This window comes from Pongo pygmaeus, chromosome 10 (genome assembly GCF_028885625.2).
Source record: "Pongo pygmaeus isolate AG05252 chromosome 10, NHGRI_mPonPyg2-v2.0_pri, whole genome shotgun sequence".
Taxonomy (NCBI): domain Eukaryota; kingdom Metazoa; phylum Chordata; class Mammalia; order Primates; family Hominidae; genus Pongo; species Pongo pygmaeus.
Window position 1 is genome coordinate 7,012,359 of NC_072383.2, and position 15,022 is coordinate 7,027,380.

General features: G+C 55.4%; 1 protein-coding gene across 2 annotated transcripts; it reads left to right on the forward strand.

Annotated features, from left to right (window-relative positions):
• Positions 1-43: 43 nt before the first annotated feature.
• ATN1 (atrophin 1) lies at positions 44-14,480 on the forward strand. 2 transcript variants are annotated; one of them, XM_054444502.2, is made up of 10 exons: positions 44-470; positions 5,944-6,116; positions 6,264-6,401; positions 6,553-6,666; positions 7,636-9,638; positions 9,918-10,140; positions 10,643-11,339; positions 13,039-13,182; positions 13,533-13,713; positions 13,906-14,480. In XM_054444502.2, the coding sequence occupies exons 2-10, from the start codon at positions 6,090-6,092 to the stop codon at positions 13,937-13,939; spliced, it is 3,561 nt and encodes a 1,186-aa protein (XP_054300477.1). In that variant the 5' UTR covers positions 44-470; positions 5,944-6,089; the 3' UTR covers positions 13,940-14,480. The 2 variants fall into 2 exon arrangements, with proteins under 2 accessions (XP_054300477.1, XP_054300478.1); XM_054444503.2 differs by having other exon boundaries at positions 304-470; positions 7,639-9,638.
• Positions 14,481-15,022: the final 542 nt, after the last annotated feature.

The window sequence follows — 15,022 nt, forward strand, 5'->3', positions numbered from 1 at the left end:
GAGGGGGAGAGGGAGCGGACCGCCGGGGAAGGGGCGGGGGCCGCGGGCGAGGCGGCCGAGGGGCCCGGGATCGCGCGGGTGCGGGCTGCGCTAGGCGGGCGCGGGCGGCGGCAGGTCGGAACCGCGCCGAGGGCCCGGCGGGCCGCGGGGCCGGGCGGCGCGGCGGGGGCGGGCCGCGCGGCCCGGGGCATTCCGGGCGGCCAGGGGGAGGCGGGGAGCCCGGGGAGGTGGGGAGCAGAGCGGGGATCGGGGTTTGCTCCGGGGGCCGGCGGGCGATTGGGGCCAGGCGGGGAAAAGGGGGGATGGGGGCCGCCCTCCTGGGGGGTCGGGGCCGCCGCCGCCGTCGTCGCGGCGGCGACTGAGGCCGAGAAGAGGAGAGGGGGGCGGGGGAGCTGCCGCCGCCGCCCCCCAGAGGCGCCGGAGCCCGGAATCCCGCTCGGAGCCAGCCAGCCGTCCCGAGCTACCAGCAGGTAAGGTCTGCGGCCGCCTGGGCCCCGGGCCCGCGGGGTTCTGTCCCGCCCGGGCTCGGCCTGCGGCTCCCCACCCCCACCCCTCCCAGTTCCCCCTCCTGCCGCCGCCGCCTCCATTTGTTATTTTCCCAATCGCGTCCCCCCACTGCGGGCTCTGCCTGGCCTGAGGGCCGGGGGCTCAGGGGGTGGGGCCCGCCGAGGAGAGTCGGGGGCCAGGGTTTCGGGAGGATCGGGAAGGTGGGGAAGGAGGGAGGGTCTCCGGAGGAGGCCTGTGGGGCCAGAGGGTAGCCGGGACCCGCAGACCCAAAAAAGGAGGAACATCGAGGTCGGGGTTGGCGGAGGAAAACGGGGGATGCTGTGAGTGGGGTTCCGGGAGAAGGCAGACTGGATCGGAGAGATGGCAGCGAGGTGGGGCATGAAGGCTCCAGGAAAAAGCTCCAAAGGCCCAGAACACGGGTTCCGGAGCCTGGGGTTGGGGGCTTTAGGAATAGACGGGAAGTGGGAAACGGGAAAGGGGTGTGGTAGGTGGAAAGAGGGATTGTGGCTGATGAACCTGGGGAAAACGGAGGCTTGGGCAAAGAGAGGTCGATTTTTGAGAAGAGCCGGAGGTTTTCCAGCGTGGAAGTGGGAAGGCCATGTCTTTGTGACGGTTTTCATTCCCCTACTCCAGGTCACCTCTGACCCTGTTTTCCCCATCCCAGACATAGTTACTTCTTGGAGAGGGTACTGGGGCCCAGTAGTGTGGGTTATCCCAAAACTAATGAGGAGGAAAACAGGAACACAGAAGGGGGAGTTGGGAAGAAAGGGGTTCTGGGAGGATGGAAATGAGAGAATTGAGCAGCGTTACAGGCACTCCAAGCAAGTTGCGACCTCCACCCTCCACCCTCCAATTTCCGGAGCGTCCGCTGCCCCTGGAGCTGTGATCTATATAGGGAGGCCTTAGTTACTGCTTTGAGCTCAAAGATCTCCCTTTGTGCATGGGCTTATTTTGACTAGGGTAGGTACCTTTAAGCTGCCTTCCCTGAGGTGCTATAGGAGGGTAAGAGTTGCTTTGGCAACTAGGAGGGGGTAGGGGGTGGCTGCCAGATGGACACCTGGGATGGTCTCTTGAGGGGCACCTTTTGCCACTGTGTTGCTATGGTAGTGATCCAGTGGGATGTCCAATTGGTTGGGGGGGCTTCGAATGTTTATTGGACCTCAGCCTGTGGCTATGTCCTTGGGACTCTGGGCTGGGTTTTGGAGGATGTTTCTGGATCTGTTGGTGGATGGGAGTTTCCCCACGGTGTGCACCCTTTTGTGTTGCAGTCTGTTGGAACAGGTAGATACGTTCCTTGCAGATCATAGGTGTTTCTCCAAGTCTCTCCACCTGGGCATGATGGGAGGATGAAAACGCTTCTGTTCAGGTTACACCATCTTTTGGCAGTTGGTTCTGACCTCCACCTCCCTTATTATGTTATTTTTTGTAGAGTTGTCTTTTTGCTTCTTTGCACTTTCTTTCATTTTCTAAAACTTGAATTCCTCTTTGAGCCTCCCTTCTTGAGTAACCCTTTTCCTCCTTCCCTCAACTAACCTTTGGCCTTCTTCCCTGACCTTGTAGAAATGGCTGGGCTCCCAGGCCCATCCCAGGTGAGGGTGGCCTAGGACAGAGGGCTGTGAAACAGCTTCATGCAGGGGAAATACTATAGAACAGGAGCCAGGAGACCTGTGTCTAGACCTGGCTGTGCCTCTGTGACCTTGGGCAAGTCACTTCTCTTTGAGCCTGGGCTTCATTGTTAAGATGAAGGGGCTATAGATGAGATATCTCTGAGGCTTCTCTGAAGGGCCCGGATTCTCAGAAGGCTTAGGCCAGTGCATTGTTATCTGCTGGTCTGGGCTGCATTGTTATCTAGGAGTCACTTTGGACTGGTTTGTTAGTCTGGCAGGTCCAGAATGATGTTGGGGGCTGGGCCAATGATCCTGAAATTTAGCCTGCGAGCCCCTCCCAGAGAACTTGTGACTCCACTGTATTCCTTCTGACATCCCATATTTCTCTCTTAATTTCTTTTCCTGTTCTTACTTACGGGCTCTTTTTCTAGTTCTCACTTTCCTTCCAACCTAGTCTGGTCTTTATCATTTTCTTTTTAAAGTAAGGTAATGGCCGGGCGCAGTGGCTCACGCCTGTAATCCCAGCACTTTGGGAGGCTGAGGCGGGCGGATCACGAGGTCAGGAGATCGAGACCATGCTGGCTAACACTGTGAAACCCCGTCTCTAGTAAAAATACAAAAAAATTAGCCAGGCGTGGTGGCGGGCGCCTGTAGTCCCAGCTACTCAGGAGGCTGAGGCAGGAGAATGGCGTGAACCCGGGAGGTGGAGCTTGCAGTGAGCTGAGATCGCGACACGGCACTCCAGCCTGTGTGACAGAGTGAGACTCCGTCTCAAAAAAATAAATAAATAAATAAAATAAAGTAAGGTAACGAAGGTGAATGTGCTTAGTATGTGGCCAGATACACAGTAGGTGCTCTGTAATATTAGTTACAATGATTGCCTGCTAGGAGTGTAGGCTGGTACTAAAACATGACCCAGGTCTAGAAACACACACAATCCAACCCTAACTCCTTTCCTCCTCTGCCACTCCTTATCCCCAGGATTACTTGTTCTTTTATGACTGCTTTTCTCTTTCAAAGCTACTCATTGCTAGTTTTTATCAGATTTCAGGTGATTAAAAAAGAAGGGCATACTATGATTGCTGTGTTCCTCAGGTACATTCCTGTGTTTCTCTGACCTTTTGGATCCCTTAACCTAACTGACTTGGTGAACAGGTTCTGTGATGGGGAAGGGAGATGGACACCCTTCTCTAGGAGGGCTGGCAAAAATACACCAATCACAAATAGTCATCTTTGTTGTGCTTTTTGTTTAAGATTGTTTTCCTCTTTTGCTATGGTGGGTGTTGTTCTTTGGATTTTTTTTTTTTTTGGTTGATAGTATTTTAAAACCAGTCTACACAACAACTAAAAAATGTGGGAAAATAGCCGTAGTTGAAAAAAAAAAAAAAAAAAAAAGGCTGGGCATGGTGGCTCTTGCCTGTAATCCCAACACTTTAGGAGGCTGAGGCAGGTGGATCATCTGAGGTCAGGAGTTCGAGACCAGCCTGGCCAACATGGTGAAACTCCATCTCTACTAAAAATACAAAAATTAGCCAGGCGTGGTGGTGTGCGCTTGTAATCCCAGCTACTTGGGAGGCTGAGGCAGGAGAATCGCTTGAACCTGGGAGGCGGAGGTGGCAGTGAGCTGAGATCGTGCCATTGCACTCCAGCCTGGGGAACAAGAGCGAAAATCCATCTCAAAAAAAAAAAAAAAGAGAGAGAGAAAAAAAAAAAGAAAACTAGTTGGCCGGGCACAGTGGGTCACGCCTGTAATCCCAGCACTTTGGAAGGCCGAGGCAGGCAGATCACCTGAGGTCAGTAGTTCGAGACCACCCTGACTAACATGGTGAAACCCTGTCTCTACTAAAAATACAAAAAATTAGCCTGGCGTGGTGGTGCATGCCTGTAATCCCAGCTACTCAGGAGGCTGAGGCAGGAGAATCACTTGAACCTAGGAGGCGGAGGTTGCAGTGAGTGAGATCACGCCACTGCACTCCAGCCTGGGCAACAGAGTGAAACTCTTCTCAAAAAAAAAAAAAAAAAAAAAAAAAAAAAGTCTACTGGGCAGAGCATCAGTTGAAAGTTCAGAAGACAGGCTCTGTCCCAGCAATTTTGTGATTCTAAGTAAATTGTGACGTTTCCTGGAAAGTTCACAAAATCTTAGACTCACCCCTTACTGCCTGCATCAGTATGGTTCCATGGAGGTGAGTGAGAATTACTGTGTTCCTTGGGAAAAACACACTACAGAATATGGACATGCCGTTTACCTAGCAGGCCTCCAACTGAGAATAGAATAGATGGGTAAGCTTAGTCTATTCCCACTGGAGCTAGCAGCACTTAATTCAGGAAGAAAGACCTACAGAAGTTAGTGGGTTTAAAGGTCAATCACAAGAAAAGCGCACACACATCAGTGGAAAGGAAGAAAACAGTAAGAAAATACCATTATTGCTCTCAAAAGATCTTACAATCAGTAATTTGGAGAGACTTGACACTTAGCAAGAAGTACAAACAAGTGCAAATGAATACAGCTGGCTATAGGGATTTGGATAAAGATAGATACCTGCCTACCTGCTGATAGACAGATATGGATGGATTGGCTGTGAGGAGCTGTGTAACCCACTCTACACCAAGTAGGAGGATAGGCTTAAAAACTGGTACATCTGGGTTGTTTGCTCACGGATATTTTGAGTCTTTAACCATTCATGTGAAAACCCTGACTTCTCCTCTAGCCTTAGGGAGCTCAAGTACTAGAGAATGGGTCCTTTATGGGGCTCTCAAAAATGAAGTTCTACAATCTGGGGCTACCTAGGTTTAGTCTTGGGATTGGTAGGGCTCTGTTCCTTTGTATTATAGAATGGGACATTCTTCTTCTACCTACTCTGATGTGAGAAAAGATTCTTTTCATATCTGTGTGACTGATCTAGGCCTTCTGAGAATTCTCCCCAGCAACTTCTGAGGAGAATAGAGCAAAGTATAGAAGAAAGAGCATGGGCTTTGAAGTCACCGACGTGGGTTTGATTCTGGCTCTGTCACTGGTTCCTCACTGTGTGAGGTTGGGCTAGTCACACTCACAATCTTTGAGCCTCAGTTCCCTCACCTATATAATGAGGGTAATAATGCTTACCATTCAGGGTTGGTTGTAAATATTAAATGAAATCATGTATGTGAAGGGCTTGATATAAAGAAGGTATTCAATAAATTAATATTTCAATGTCATTTCTTTTTTCTTTTTTTTTTTGAGACAGAGTCTTACTCTGTCACCCAGGCTGGAGTGCAGTGGCATGATCTCGGCTCACTGCAACCTCTGCCTCCCAGGTTCAAGTGATTTGCTTGCCTCAGCCTCCTGAGTAGCTGGGATTACAGGCACGTGCCACCATGCCTGGCTGGGTTTCACCATGTTGGCTAGGCTGGTCTTGAACTCCTGACCTTGTGATCCATCCACCTTGGCCTCCCAAAGGGCTGGGATTATAGGCGTGAGCCACCATGCCCCGCTCCATTTCTTTATGTTCCTTTGTAAGGCTCCGTGGAATGTGTGTGTCACAAATATCCTTTAGGGATCATGAAGGGTAAACAGTGTGATCTCCTGGATTGGGGCTTGTAGGTACATCCGAATTTTCTGCCCTCTACAGAGATGAAAGAGATTATACTTTGAGCAGAATCTGCCTCCCTTTTAGATAGCTAAGGTAGCCCATGGGGCATGCCAGCAATGTCTTGTGGTATCTGTACCTCTTGGCCCGAAGGCTGAGGGTTGGGCCGCTTGCTCAGTTCTCTGACAAGCACACTAGTATTCCTCTGTGACTCTGTTCTCTCAGTTGGAGACTCTGATGGTTTCCTTTTTCATTGAAAACAGATCCTGCAAAAGTTCCAGGTACCCACACTGGAAACTTGGAGATCCTGCTTCCCAGACCACAGCTGTGGGGAACTTGGGGTGGAGCAGAGAAGTTTCTGTATTCAGCTGCCCAGGCAGAGGAGAATGGGGTCTCCACAGCCTGAAGAATGAAGACACGACAGAATAAAGACTCGGTGAGTTAAAATGAGAGACGTGAAAGATGAGGGGCGGGGCAGGCAAGCTATGAGGAAGGGTCTAGAGAAGAAGAACAAATAATGTGCACCATAAAGTTAGGTGCAATGTAAAGAACAGTGTTACCTACCTCCTTCCTCCTCCTGTAGATGTCAATGAGGAGTGGACGGAAGAAAGAGGCCCCTGGGCCCCGGGAAGAACTGAGATCGAGGGGCCGGGCCTCCCCTGGAGGGGTCAGCACGTCCAGCAGTGATGGCAAAGCTGAGAAGTCCAGGCAGACAGCCAAGGTATTCTGTCCTCAGGTCCTCCCACAGGATGCCCAGGCACTGGGGCTGAGGGTGTGTGTGTGTTGTGGGGGGAACTTCCTGTTTGGCAGAGGGTAACGGTGGAGCTTGGGAGGTAGGGAAAAGACAGGAATTTTCTCTTTCTCTCTAATAGAAGGCCCGAGTAGAGGAAGCCTCCACCCCAAAGGTCAACAAGCAGGGTCGGAGTGAGGAGATCTCAGAGAGTGAAAGTGAGGAGACCAATGCACCGAAAAAGACCAAAACTGAGGTGGGAGACCCTTGTCACCATCCTGACCCATCCTGTGGGCATTCTTTTCTCAGACTTCCTTATGCTCACTGTTCTTAGCTGGATCTCTCCTGGGACATAAGAGGAAGGCCAGATCATAGTGCTTATGAGAGCAGTTCTGTCTACAATATGCCAGAGAGATTCTTAGAGCTTTGACAGACCACCAGATGACCAGGCAGGGCCAAAGGGGACCAGAAGAGTTGGGGGAGTCTCGTCTCTGGGTGAGAAGTCTTAGTCGGAGGAACAAATAAATCTTAAGGAAAATGCAGAAGTGGTCTTCCTTTTTTATTGTTTTTGTTTGTTTGTTTGTTTTTGAGACAGAGTTTCGCTCTGTCACCCAGGCTGGAGTACAGTGGCACAATCTCAGCTCATTGCAACCTCCACCTCCTGGGTTCAAACAATTGTGCCTCAGCCTCCTGAGTAGCTGGGATTATAGGCATGAGCCACTATGCCCGGCTAATTTTTGTATTTTTAGTAGAGACGGGGTTTCACCATGTTGGCCAGGCTGGTTTGGAACTCCTGGCATCAAGTGATCCACCCGCTTCATCCTCCCAAAATGCTGGGATTACAGGTGTAAGCCTCTGTGCCCCGCCAGAAGTGGTCTAAGAACCAAGGGCTTGGGGGATGGAGGATGGTTAAAGTAGTGGTTATGAGACGGTGGAAGACAGGGATTTGGAGTCAGCTATGGGTAAAGACAAGGTGCTTGAGATGGATCCTTGAGGAAGGAATAGGGTTTTACAGGAGGGAAACAAGACTGGCTGCTAGGGAGCAGCCAAGAATGTGAGGAAAGTGAGAAATCCCCAGATGGTAAGAGATGGGCTTGAGCAAGAGTACTCACCACATCACAGTACAACAGTGTGCTGTGAGGGGAAATGATTTTATGCGAGAGGCCCCAAATCTCAGGGAAGCAGGAAAGGAAAAGAGAAAAAATGAGCCTTCCCTTTTCTACAGCAGGAACTCCCTCGGCCACAGTCTCCCTCCGATCTGGATAGCTTGGACGGGCGGAGCCTTAATGATGATGGCAGCAGCGACCCTAGGGATATCGACCAGGACAACCGAAGCACGTCCCCCAGCATCTACAGCCCTGGAAGTGTGGAGAATGACTCCGACTCATCTTCTGGCCTGTCCCAGGGCCCTGCCCGCCCCTACCACCCACCTCCACTTTTTCCTCCTTCCCCTCCACCGCCAGACAGCACCCCTCGACAGCCAGAGGCTAGCTTTGAACCCCATCCTTCTGTGACACCCACTGGATATCATGCTCCCATGGAGCCCCCCACATCTCGAATGTTCCAGGCTCCTCCTGGGGCCCCTCCCCCTCACCCACAGCTCTATCCTGGGGGCACTGGTGGAGTTTTGTCTGGACCCCCAATGGGTCCCAAGGGGGGAGGGGCTGCCTCATCAGTGGGGGGCCCTAATGGGGGTAAGCAGCACCCCCCACCCACTACTCCCATTGCAGTATCAAGCTCTGGGGCTAGTGGTGCTCCCCCAACAAAGCCGCCTACCACTCCAGTGGGTGGTGGGAACCTACCTTCTGCTCCACCACCAGCCAACTTCCCCCATGTGACACCGAACCTGCCTCCCCCACCTGCCCTGAGACCCCTCAACAATGCATCAGCCTCTCCCCCTGGCCTTGGGGCCCAACCACTACCTGGGCATCTGCCCTCTCCCCACGCCATGGGACAGGGTATGGGTGGACTTCCTCCTGGCCCAGAGAAGGGCCCAACTCTGGCTCCTTCACCCCACTCTCTGCCTCCTGCTTCCTCTTCTGCCCCAGCGCCCCCCATGAGGTTTCCTTATTCATCCTCTAGTAGTAGCTCTGCAGCAGCCTCCTCTTCCAGTTCTTCCTCCTCTTCCTCTGCCTCCCCCTACCCAGCTTCCCAGGCATTGCCCAATTACCCCCACTCTTTCCCTCCCCCAACAAGCCTCTCTGTCTCCAATCAGCCCCCCAAGTATACTCAGCCTTCTCTCCCATCCCAGGCTGTGTGGAGCCAGGGTCCCCCACCACCTCCTCCCTATGGCCGCCTCTTAGCCAACAGTAATGCCCATCCAGGCCCCTTCCCTCCCTCTACTGGGGCCCAGTCCGCCGCCCACCCACCAGCCTCGACACATCACCATCACCACCAGCAACAGCAGCAGCAGCAGCAACAGCAGCAGCAGCAGCAGCAGCATCACGGAAGCTCTGGGCCCCCTCCTCCTGGAGCATTTCCCCACCCACTGGAGGGCGGTAGCTCCCACCACGCACACCCTTACGCCATGTCTCCCTCCCTGGGCTCTCTGAGGCCCTACCCACCAGGGCCAGCACACCTGCCCCCACCTCACAGCCAGGTGTCCTACAGCCAAGCAGGCCCCAATGGCCCTCCAGTCTCTTCCTCTTCCAACTCTTCCTCTTCCACTTCTCAAGGGTCCTACCCATGTTCACACCCCTCCCCTTCCCAGGGCCCTCAAGGGGCACCCTACCCTTTCCCACCGGTGCCTACGGTCACCACCTCTTCGGCTACCCTTTCCACGGTCATTGCCACCGTGGCTTCCTCGCCAGCAGGCTACAAAACGGCCTCCCCACCTGGGCCCCCACCGTACGGAAAGAGAGCCCCGTCCCCGGGGGCCTACAAGACAGCCACCCCACCCGGATACAAACCCGGGTCGCCTCCCTCCTTCCGAACGGGGACCCCACCGGGCTATCGAGGAACCTCGCCACCTGCAGGCCCAGGGACCTTCAAGCCAGGCTCGCCCACCGTGGGACCTGGGCCCCTGCCACCTGCGGGGCCCTCAGGCCTGCCATCTCTGCCACCACCACCTGCGGCCCCTGCCTCAGGGCCACCCCTGAGCGCCACGCAGATCAAACAGGAGCCGGCTGAGGAGTATGAGACCCCCGAGAGCCCGGTGCCCCCAGCCCGCAGCCCCTCGCCCCCTCCCAAGGTGGTAGATGTGCCCAGCCATGCCAGTCAGTCTGCCAGGTGAGCGGCCAGGTGGGGCGGAGGTGGGCCTGGAAGGGGGACGACAAGGCGGCGACGAGAGAGGGAGTAGCAGGGAGGGGCCTTGCGCTGGTGTAGTGTTTTAGAAAAGCACGCTCCTCTCCTCCGTCAGGCCTAGTGGCCAGTGAGGCCGGCAGCAGCTCACAGCCTGCAGGGGTGGTTTTGAGGCGGGGGCTACAAGCACTCGCCGGGGCCGCGGCGCCGCGGGCTCCATCGGGCAGCTCGCACCGGCTGAGCGCGCGCTGCTTCCACGCCTGGCAGGTTCAACAAACACCTGGATCGCGGCTTCAACTCGTGCGCGCGCAGCGACCTGTACTTCGTGCCACTGGAGGGCTCCAAGCTGGCCAAGAAGCGGGCTGACCTGGTGGAAAAGGTGCGGCGCGAGGCCGAGCAGCGCGCGCGCGAAGAAAAGGAGCGCGAGCGCGAGCGGGAACGCGAGAAAGAGCGCGAGCGCGAGAAGGAGCGCGAGCTTGAACGCAGCGTGGTGAGTGCGTCACTGCCTGCGCCACCGCCTTCTTTGCCTTTTTCCCTCCTTCCGCCTGCGCTGCGCTACGCTACGCTGCGGGGCTGCGGCTGGGGCTGCGGCTGGGGCTGCGGCTGGGGCTGGGGCTGGGGCTGGGGCTGGGGCTGGGGCTGGGCCTGGGGCTGGGGCTGCGGCTGGGTGGGCGTGCGGGCGAGTCACGTCGCCACCTGTCGGAGGGGAGGTACCACTGCAGCCCAGGAAATGCAGCCCAAAAGGTTTTCAGCGAGAGCCATCTGCATTTCTGCGTTGGGGAAAGGAATGGGACTCAGATGGGACTACCTGTGTATCCCAAGAAGGGCAGATATATTCGGGAGGGGGGGGCCGCAGTTAAGTTCCAGGTGGGCAGAGTTTCAATGAGTTGAGGCATTTTGGCATTCGGCTGTCGAAACAAATGGGCAGCTTGAAACCAGCCACCTCTTTTCATAACTGCCGCTTTGACTCCACTTTTCCCTGTATCCCACAGAAGTTGGCTCAGGAGGGCCGTGCTCCGGTGGAATGCCCATCTCTGGGTCCAGTGCCCCATCGCCCTCCATTTGAACCGGGCAGTGCGGTGGCTACGGTGCCCCCCTACCTGGGTCCTGACACTCCAGCCTTGCGCACTCTTAGTGAATATGCCCGACCTCATGTCATGTCTCCTGGCAATCGCAACCATCCATTCTACGTGCCCCTGGGGGCAGTGGACCCGGGGCTCCTGGGTTACAATGTCCCGGCCCTGTACAGCAGTGATCCAGCTGCCCGGGAGAGGGAACGGGAAGCCCGTGAACGAGACCTCCGTGACCGCCTCAAGCCTGGCTTCGAGGTGAAGCCTAGTGAGCTGGAACCCCTACATGGGGTCCCTGGGCCGGGCTTGGATCCCTTTCCCCGACATGGGGGCCTGGCTCTGCAGCCTGGCCCACCTGGCCTGCACCCTTTCCCCTTTCATCCGAGCCTGGGCCCCCTGGAGCGAGAACGTCTAGCGCTGGCAGCTGGGCCAGCCCTGCGACCTGACATGTCGTATGCTGAGCGGCTGGCAGCTGAGAGGCAGCACGCAGAAAGGGTGGCGGCCCTGGGCAATGACCCGCTGGCCCGGCTGCAGATGCTCAATGTGACTCCCCATCACCACCAGCACTCCCACATCCACTCGCACCTGCACCTGCACCAGCAAGATGCTATCCATGCAGGTGAGACCCCTCCGTCCTTGCCCTGGCCCTTTGGGGCCACCTTCCCCCTGTCATGACTGAGCTCTTTCATTCCTATGGCCAAGACTTTCCTGCCCTGGCCTGGCATGAACCTTTCCTGAGACGGCTGCCCTGAGCTTTGCCTCCCTGACGTTCTCTCAGCCTCGTCTTCTCATGGCCTTCCCTGGCCACAAAGCCTGTGTTCCCCACAGCCCAGTCCTCTCCATAGTCCAGTACCCTACCCGTGACAGAGGCCCTGACGGGAGCCTTTGAAGGACACACCTTTCTATTCTCACAGCCCCATTCTCCCAAGCCCTTCCCAAACCTGTCTTCTTATTTATTTTTTTGAGACGTGGTCTCGCTCTGCCACCCAGGCTGGAGTGTAGTGGCGCAATCACAGCTCACTGCAGCCTCGACTTCCTGGGCTCGAGTGATCCTCCTCCCTCAGCCTCTGGAGTAGCTGGGAGTACAGGCGTGTGTCACCATACCTGGCTGATTTTTGTATTTTTGGTAGAGATGGGGTTTCGCCATGTTGGCCATGGCTGGTCTCAAATGCCTGAGCTCAAAGTGATCCACCCACCTCGGCCTCCCAAAGTCCTGAGATTACAGACATGAGCCACCGTGCCCAACCCACAAACCTATTTTCTGATTTCTCTGGATTCAACTCTTATTTTTTGCCATTTTCTCCTTTTCTCCCTGTGCGAGGTCTTTCATGTTCTTCCCCATCTCTAGATCTGTAACTTTCTAGAAAGGGCCCTGTAGCTTTCAGTTTGGGTGTCATAGGCAATAATGGGCTTTACTTACTATTTTTTCACCATTTTTTTTTTTTGAGATGGAGTCTTGCCCTGTCGCCAAGCTGGAGTGCAGTGGCACGATCTCAGCTTACTGCAACCCCCGCCTCTGGGGTTCAAGCGATTCTCCTGCCTCAGCAGGCACTGCCTGCCTGAGTAGCTGGGACTACAGGCGTGTGCCACCAAGTACGCTAATTTTTGTATTTTTGGTAGACACGGGGTTTCACCGTGTTGGCCAGGATAGTCTTGATCTCTGGACCTTGTGATCCGCCCGCCTTGGCCTCCCAAAGTGCTGGAATTACAAGCGCGAGCCACTGCACCCAGCTTCCTTTTTTTCTTTTGCCCAGACTGGAGTGCAGTGGCGTGATCTCGGCTCACTGCAGCTTCCACCTCCCAGGTTCAAGCGATTCTCCTGCCTCAGCCTCCCGAGGAGCTGGGACTATAGGCGTGTGCCACCATGCCTGGCTAATTTTTTTGTATTTTTCGTAGAAACGGGGTTTCACCATCTTGGCCAGGCTGGTTTTGAACTCCTGACCTCAGGTGATCTGCCTGCCTCAGCCTCCCAAAGTGCTGAGATTATAGGCTTGAGCCACTGCGCCTGGCCTCTTCTTATTTCCTAAACTTCTATCATCTTCCATCTCCTTCAAGCAGTCTACCTCTCCCTGTCCTTCCCCTCAGACCCTTCTGATGACTGTAATCTCCTGTCCTCTGTCATCCATATGTCCCTCCTCCAGTAGGGCTCAGCCTGTCCACCCCTGCCAGGCCTCTAGTTCTTCCACTCTGCCTTTGTTCCACTTTGAAGCTCCTTGTGTTTGTCCGACTCAGTTCCCAGGCTTGGATCCCTTCACCCAAATGCATGGTTTGCCCTAAACCTGCCTTCTGGTGACACCTTCCTCTTCTCTGCCTTCCAGCCTCTGCCTCGGTGCACCCTCTCATTGACCCCCTGGCCTCAGGGTCTCACCTTACCCGGATCCCCTACCCAGCTGGAACTCTCCCTAACCCCCTGCTTCCTCACCCTCTGCACGAGAACGAAGTTCTTCGTCACCAGCTCTTTGGTAAGGATGGAAGTTGGGGTAGGCAGCTCTAATGAGAAAAGGGCAGAAAGGAGGTATTTGGGTTGGGGGATGGGCCTAGTTGGGCTTGGAGAGGGATGAGGAGGTGCCTAGAGGAGCTGGGCATGGGAATAGGAGAGCTGAAGCTCTGCCCAAGAGAAGCACAAGTTTTAGTGTCAGCCTAAGAGGTTCGAATCCCAATTCCACTCTACCACTGGCAACTTACAGAACTGGCTGTGTTACCTGACTTTTTAGTTCATTACCTTTGTATGTAAAGGAGCTGGCTATCCCCTGGTCCAGAGCACGTACTTGTTATCCATTGGTCACGTGCCCCTTGCCCTTCCTGCTCACAGCTGCCCCTTACCGGGACCTGCCGGCCTCCCTTTCTGCCCCGATGTCAGCAGCTCATCAGCTGCAGGCCATGCACGCACAGTCAGCTGAGCTGCAGCGCTTGGCGCTGGAACAGCAGCAGTGGCTGCATGCCCATCACCCTCTGCACAGTGTGCCGCTGCCTGCCCAGGAGGACTACTACAGGTACCCTAGGGTGCCCCAGCCCAGGGGACATGGGCTCAGCGAGCCTGGGAGGGGCTGTGGGCATGGTACGGCTGGGCACTGTGCTCCTGGGGGAGGGAACCCCTCCTCTCCCAACCCCTTTGGTAAGAGGGGGCAAGGTCAGGGTTGGTCTCAAGCCTCTTACCTCTCTGCTATGCACTGCCCCTTCCCTAGTCACCTGAAGAAGGAAAGCGACAAGCCACTGTAGAACCTGCGATCAAGAGAGCACCATGGCTCCTACATTGGACCTTGGAGCACCCCCACCCTTCCCCCACCCCGCCCTTGGCCTGCCACCTAGAGCCAAGAAGGTGCTGCTCAGTTGCAGGGCCTCCGCAGCTGGACAGAGAGTGGGGGAGGGAGGGACAGACAGAAGGCCAAGGCCGGGTGTGGTGTGCAGAGGTGGGGAGGTGGCGAGGATGGGGACAGAAAGCGCACAGAATCTTGGACCAGGTCTCTCTTCCTTGTCCCCCCTGCTTTTCTCCTCCCCCATGCCCAACCCCCGTGGCCGCCGCCCCTCCCCTGCCCCGTTGGTGTGATGATTTCATCTGTTAGATGTGGCTGTTTTGCGTAGCATCGTGTGCCACCCCTGCCCCTCCCCGATCCCCGTGTGCGCGCCCCCTCTGCAATGTATGCCCCTTGCCCCTTCCCAACATTAATAATTTATATATATAAATATCTATATGACGCTCTTAAAAAAAAATCCCAACCAAAACCAACCAAACAAAAACATCCTCACAACTCCCCAGGAACATGGCTGTGACTGTTCTTTGCGGGATATGGGGGTGAGGCTGGGTCTCAGTGTAGTGGTGCTTAGAGAGAACTACAGCCAGGGTCTGGCAGGGAAGTGGGAAGAGACCAGACCTTCTTAAGGAACTGGGTGTGGGGGCTGGGAAGAATTGGAGAGGGGATCCCTGAAGAGCCCAGAGCCTTGACTTAGCTGGAGGCGGTACCATGGCTGCTGGTGCTCCCTCCTGCCCCAAGGCTGGGCGGGACCACTGCGCGCCAATGGAGGCCTCGGCCTGGGTTCTGTGGCGCATGCCTGTAAGAGGCGGGTGGATTGCTTGAGCCCAGGAGTTGGAAACCAGCTTGGGCAACATAGAGAAACCCCATCTTAAAAAAAAATCAGCTGGGCATTGTGGTGCACTTGTGGTCCCAGCTACTCAGGAGGCTGAGGTGGGAGGATCACTTGGGGGTCGAGGCTGCAGTGAGTCATGATCGCACCACTGCACTCTAGCCTGGGTGACAGAGCAAGGCCCTATCTCAAAACAAACAAAAGAAACCCCAACCAACC

Coding starts and splice junctions, on each gene's coding strand:
- ATN1 (XM_054444502.2), top strand. CDS start 6,090: ATGAAGACACGACAGAATAAAGACTCG. Junction 9,639..9,917: donor CATGCCAGTCAGTCTGCCAG/GTGAGCGGCCAG, acceptor CACGCCTGGCAG/GTTCAACAAACACCTGGATC. Junction 10,141..10,642: donor GCGAGCTTGAACGCAGCGTG/GTGAGTGCGTCA, acceptor TGTATCCCACAG/AAGTTGGCTCAGGAGGGCCG.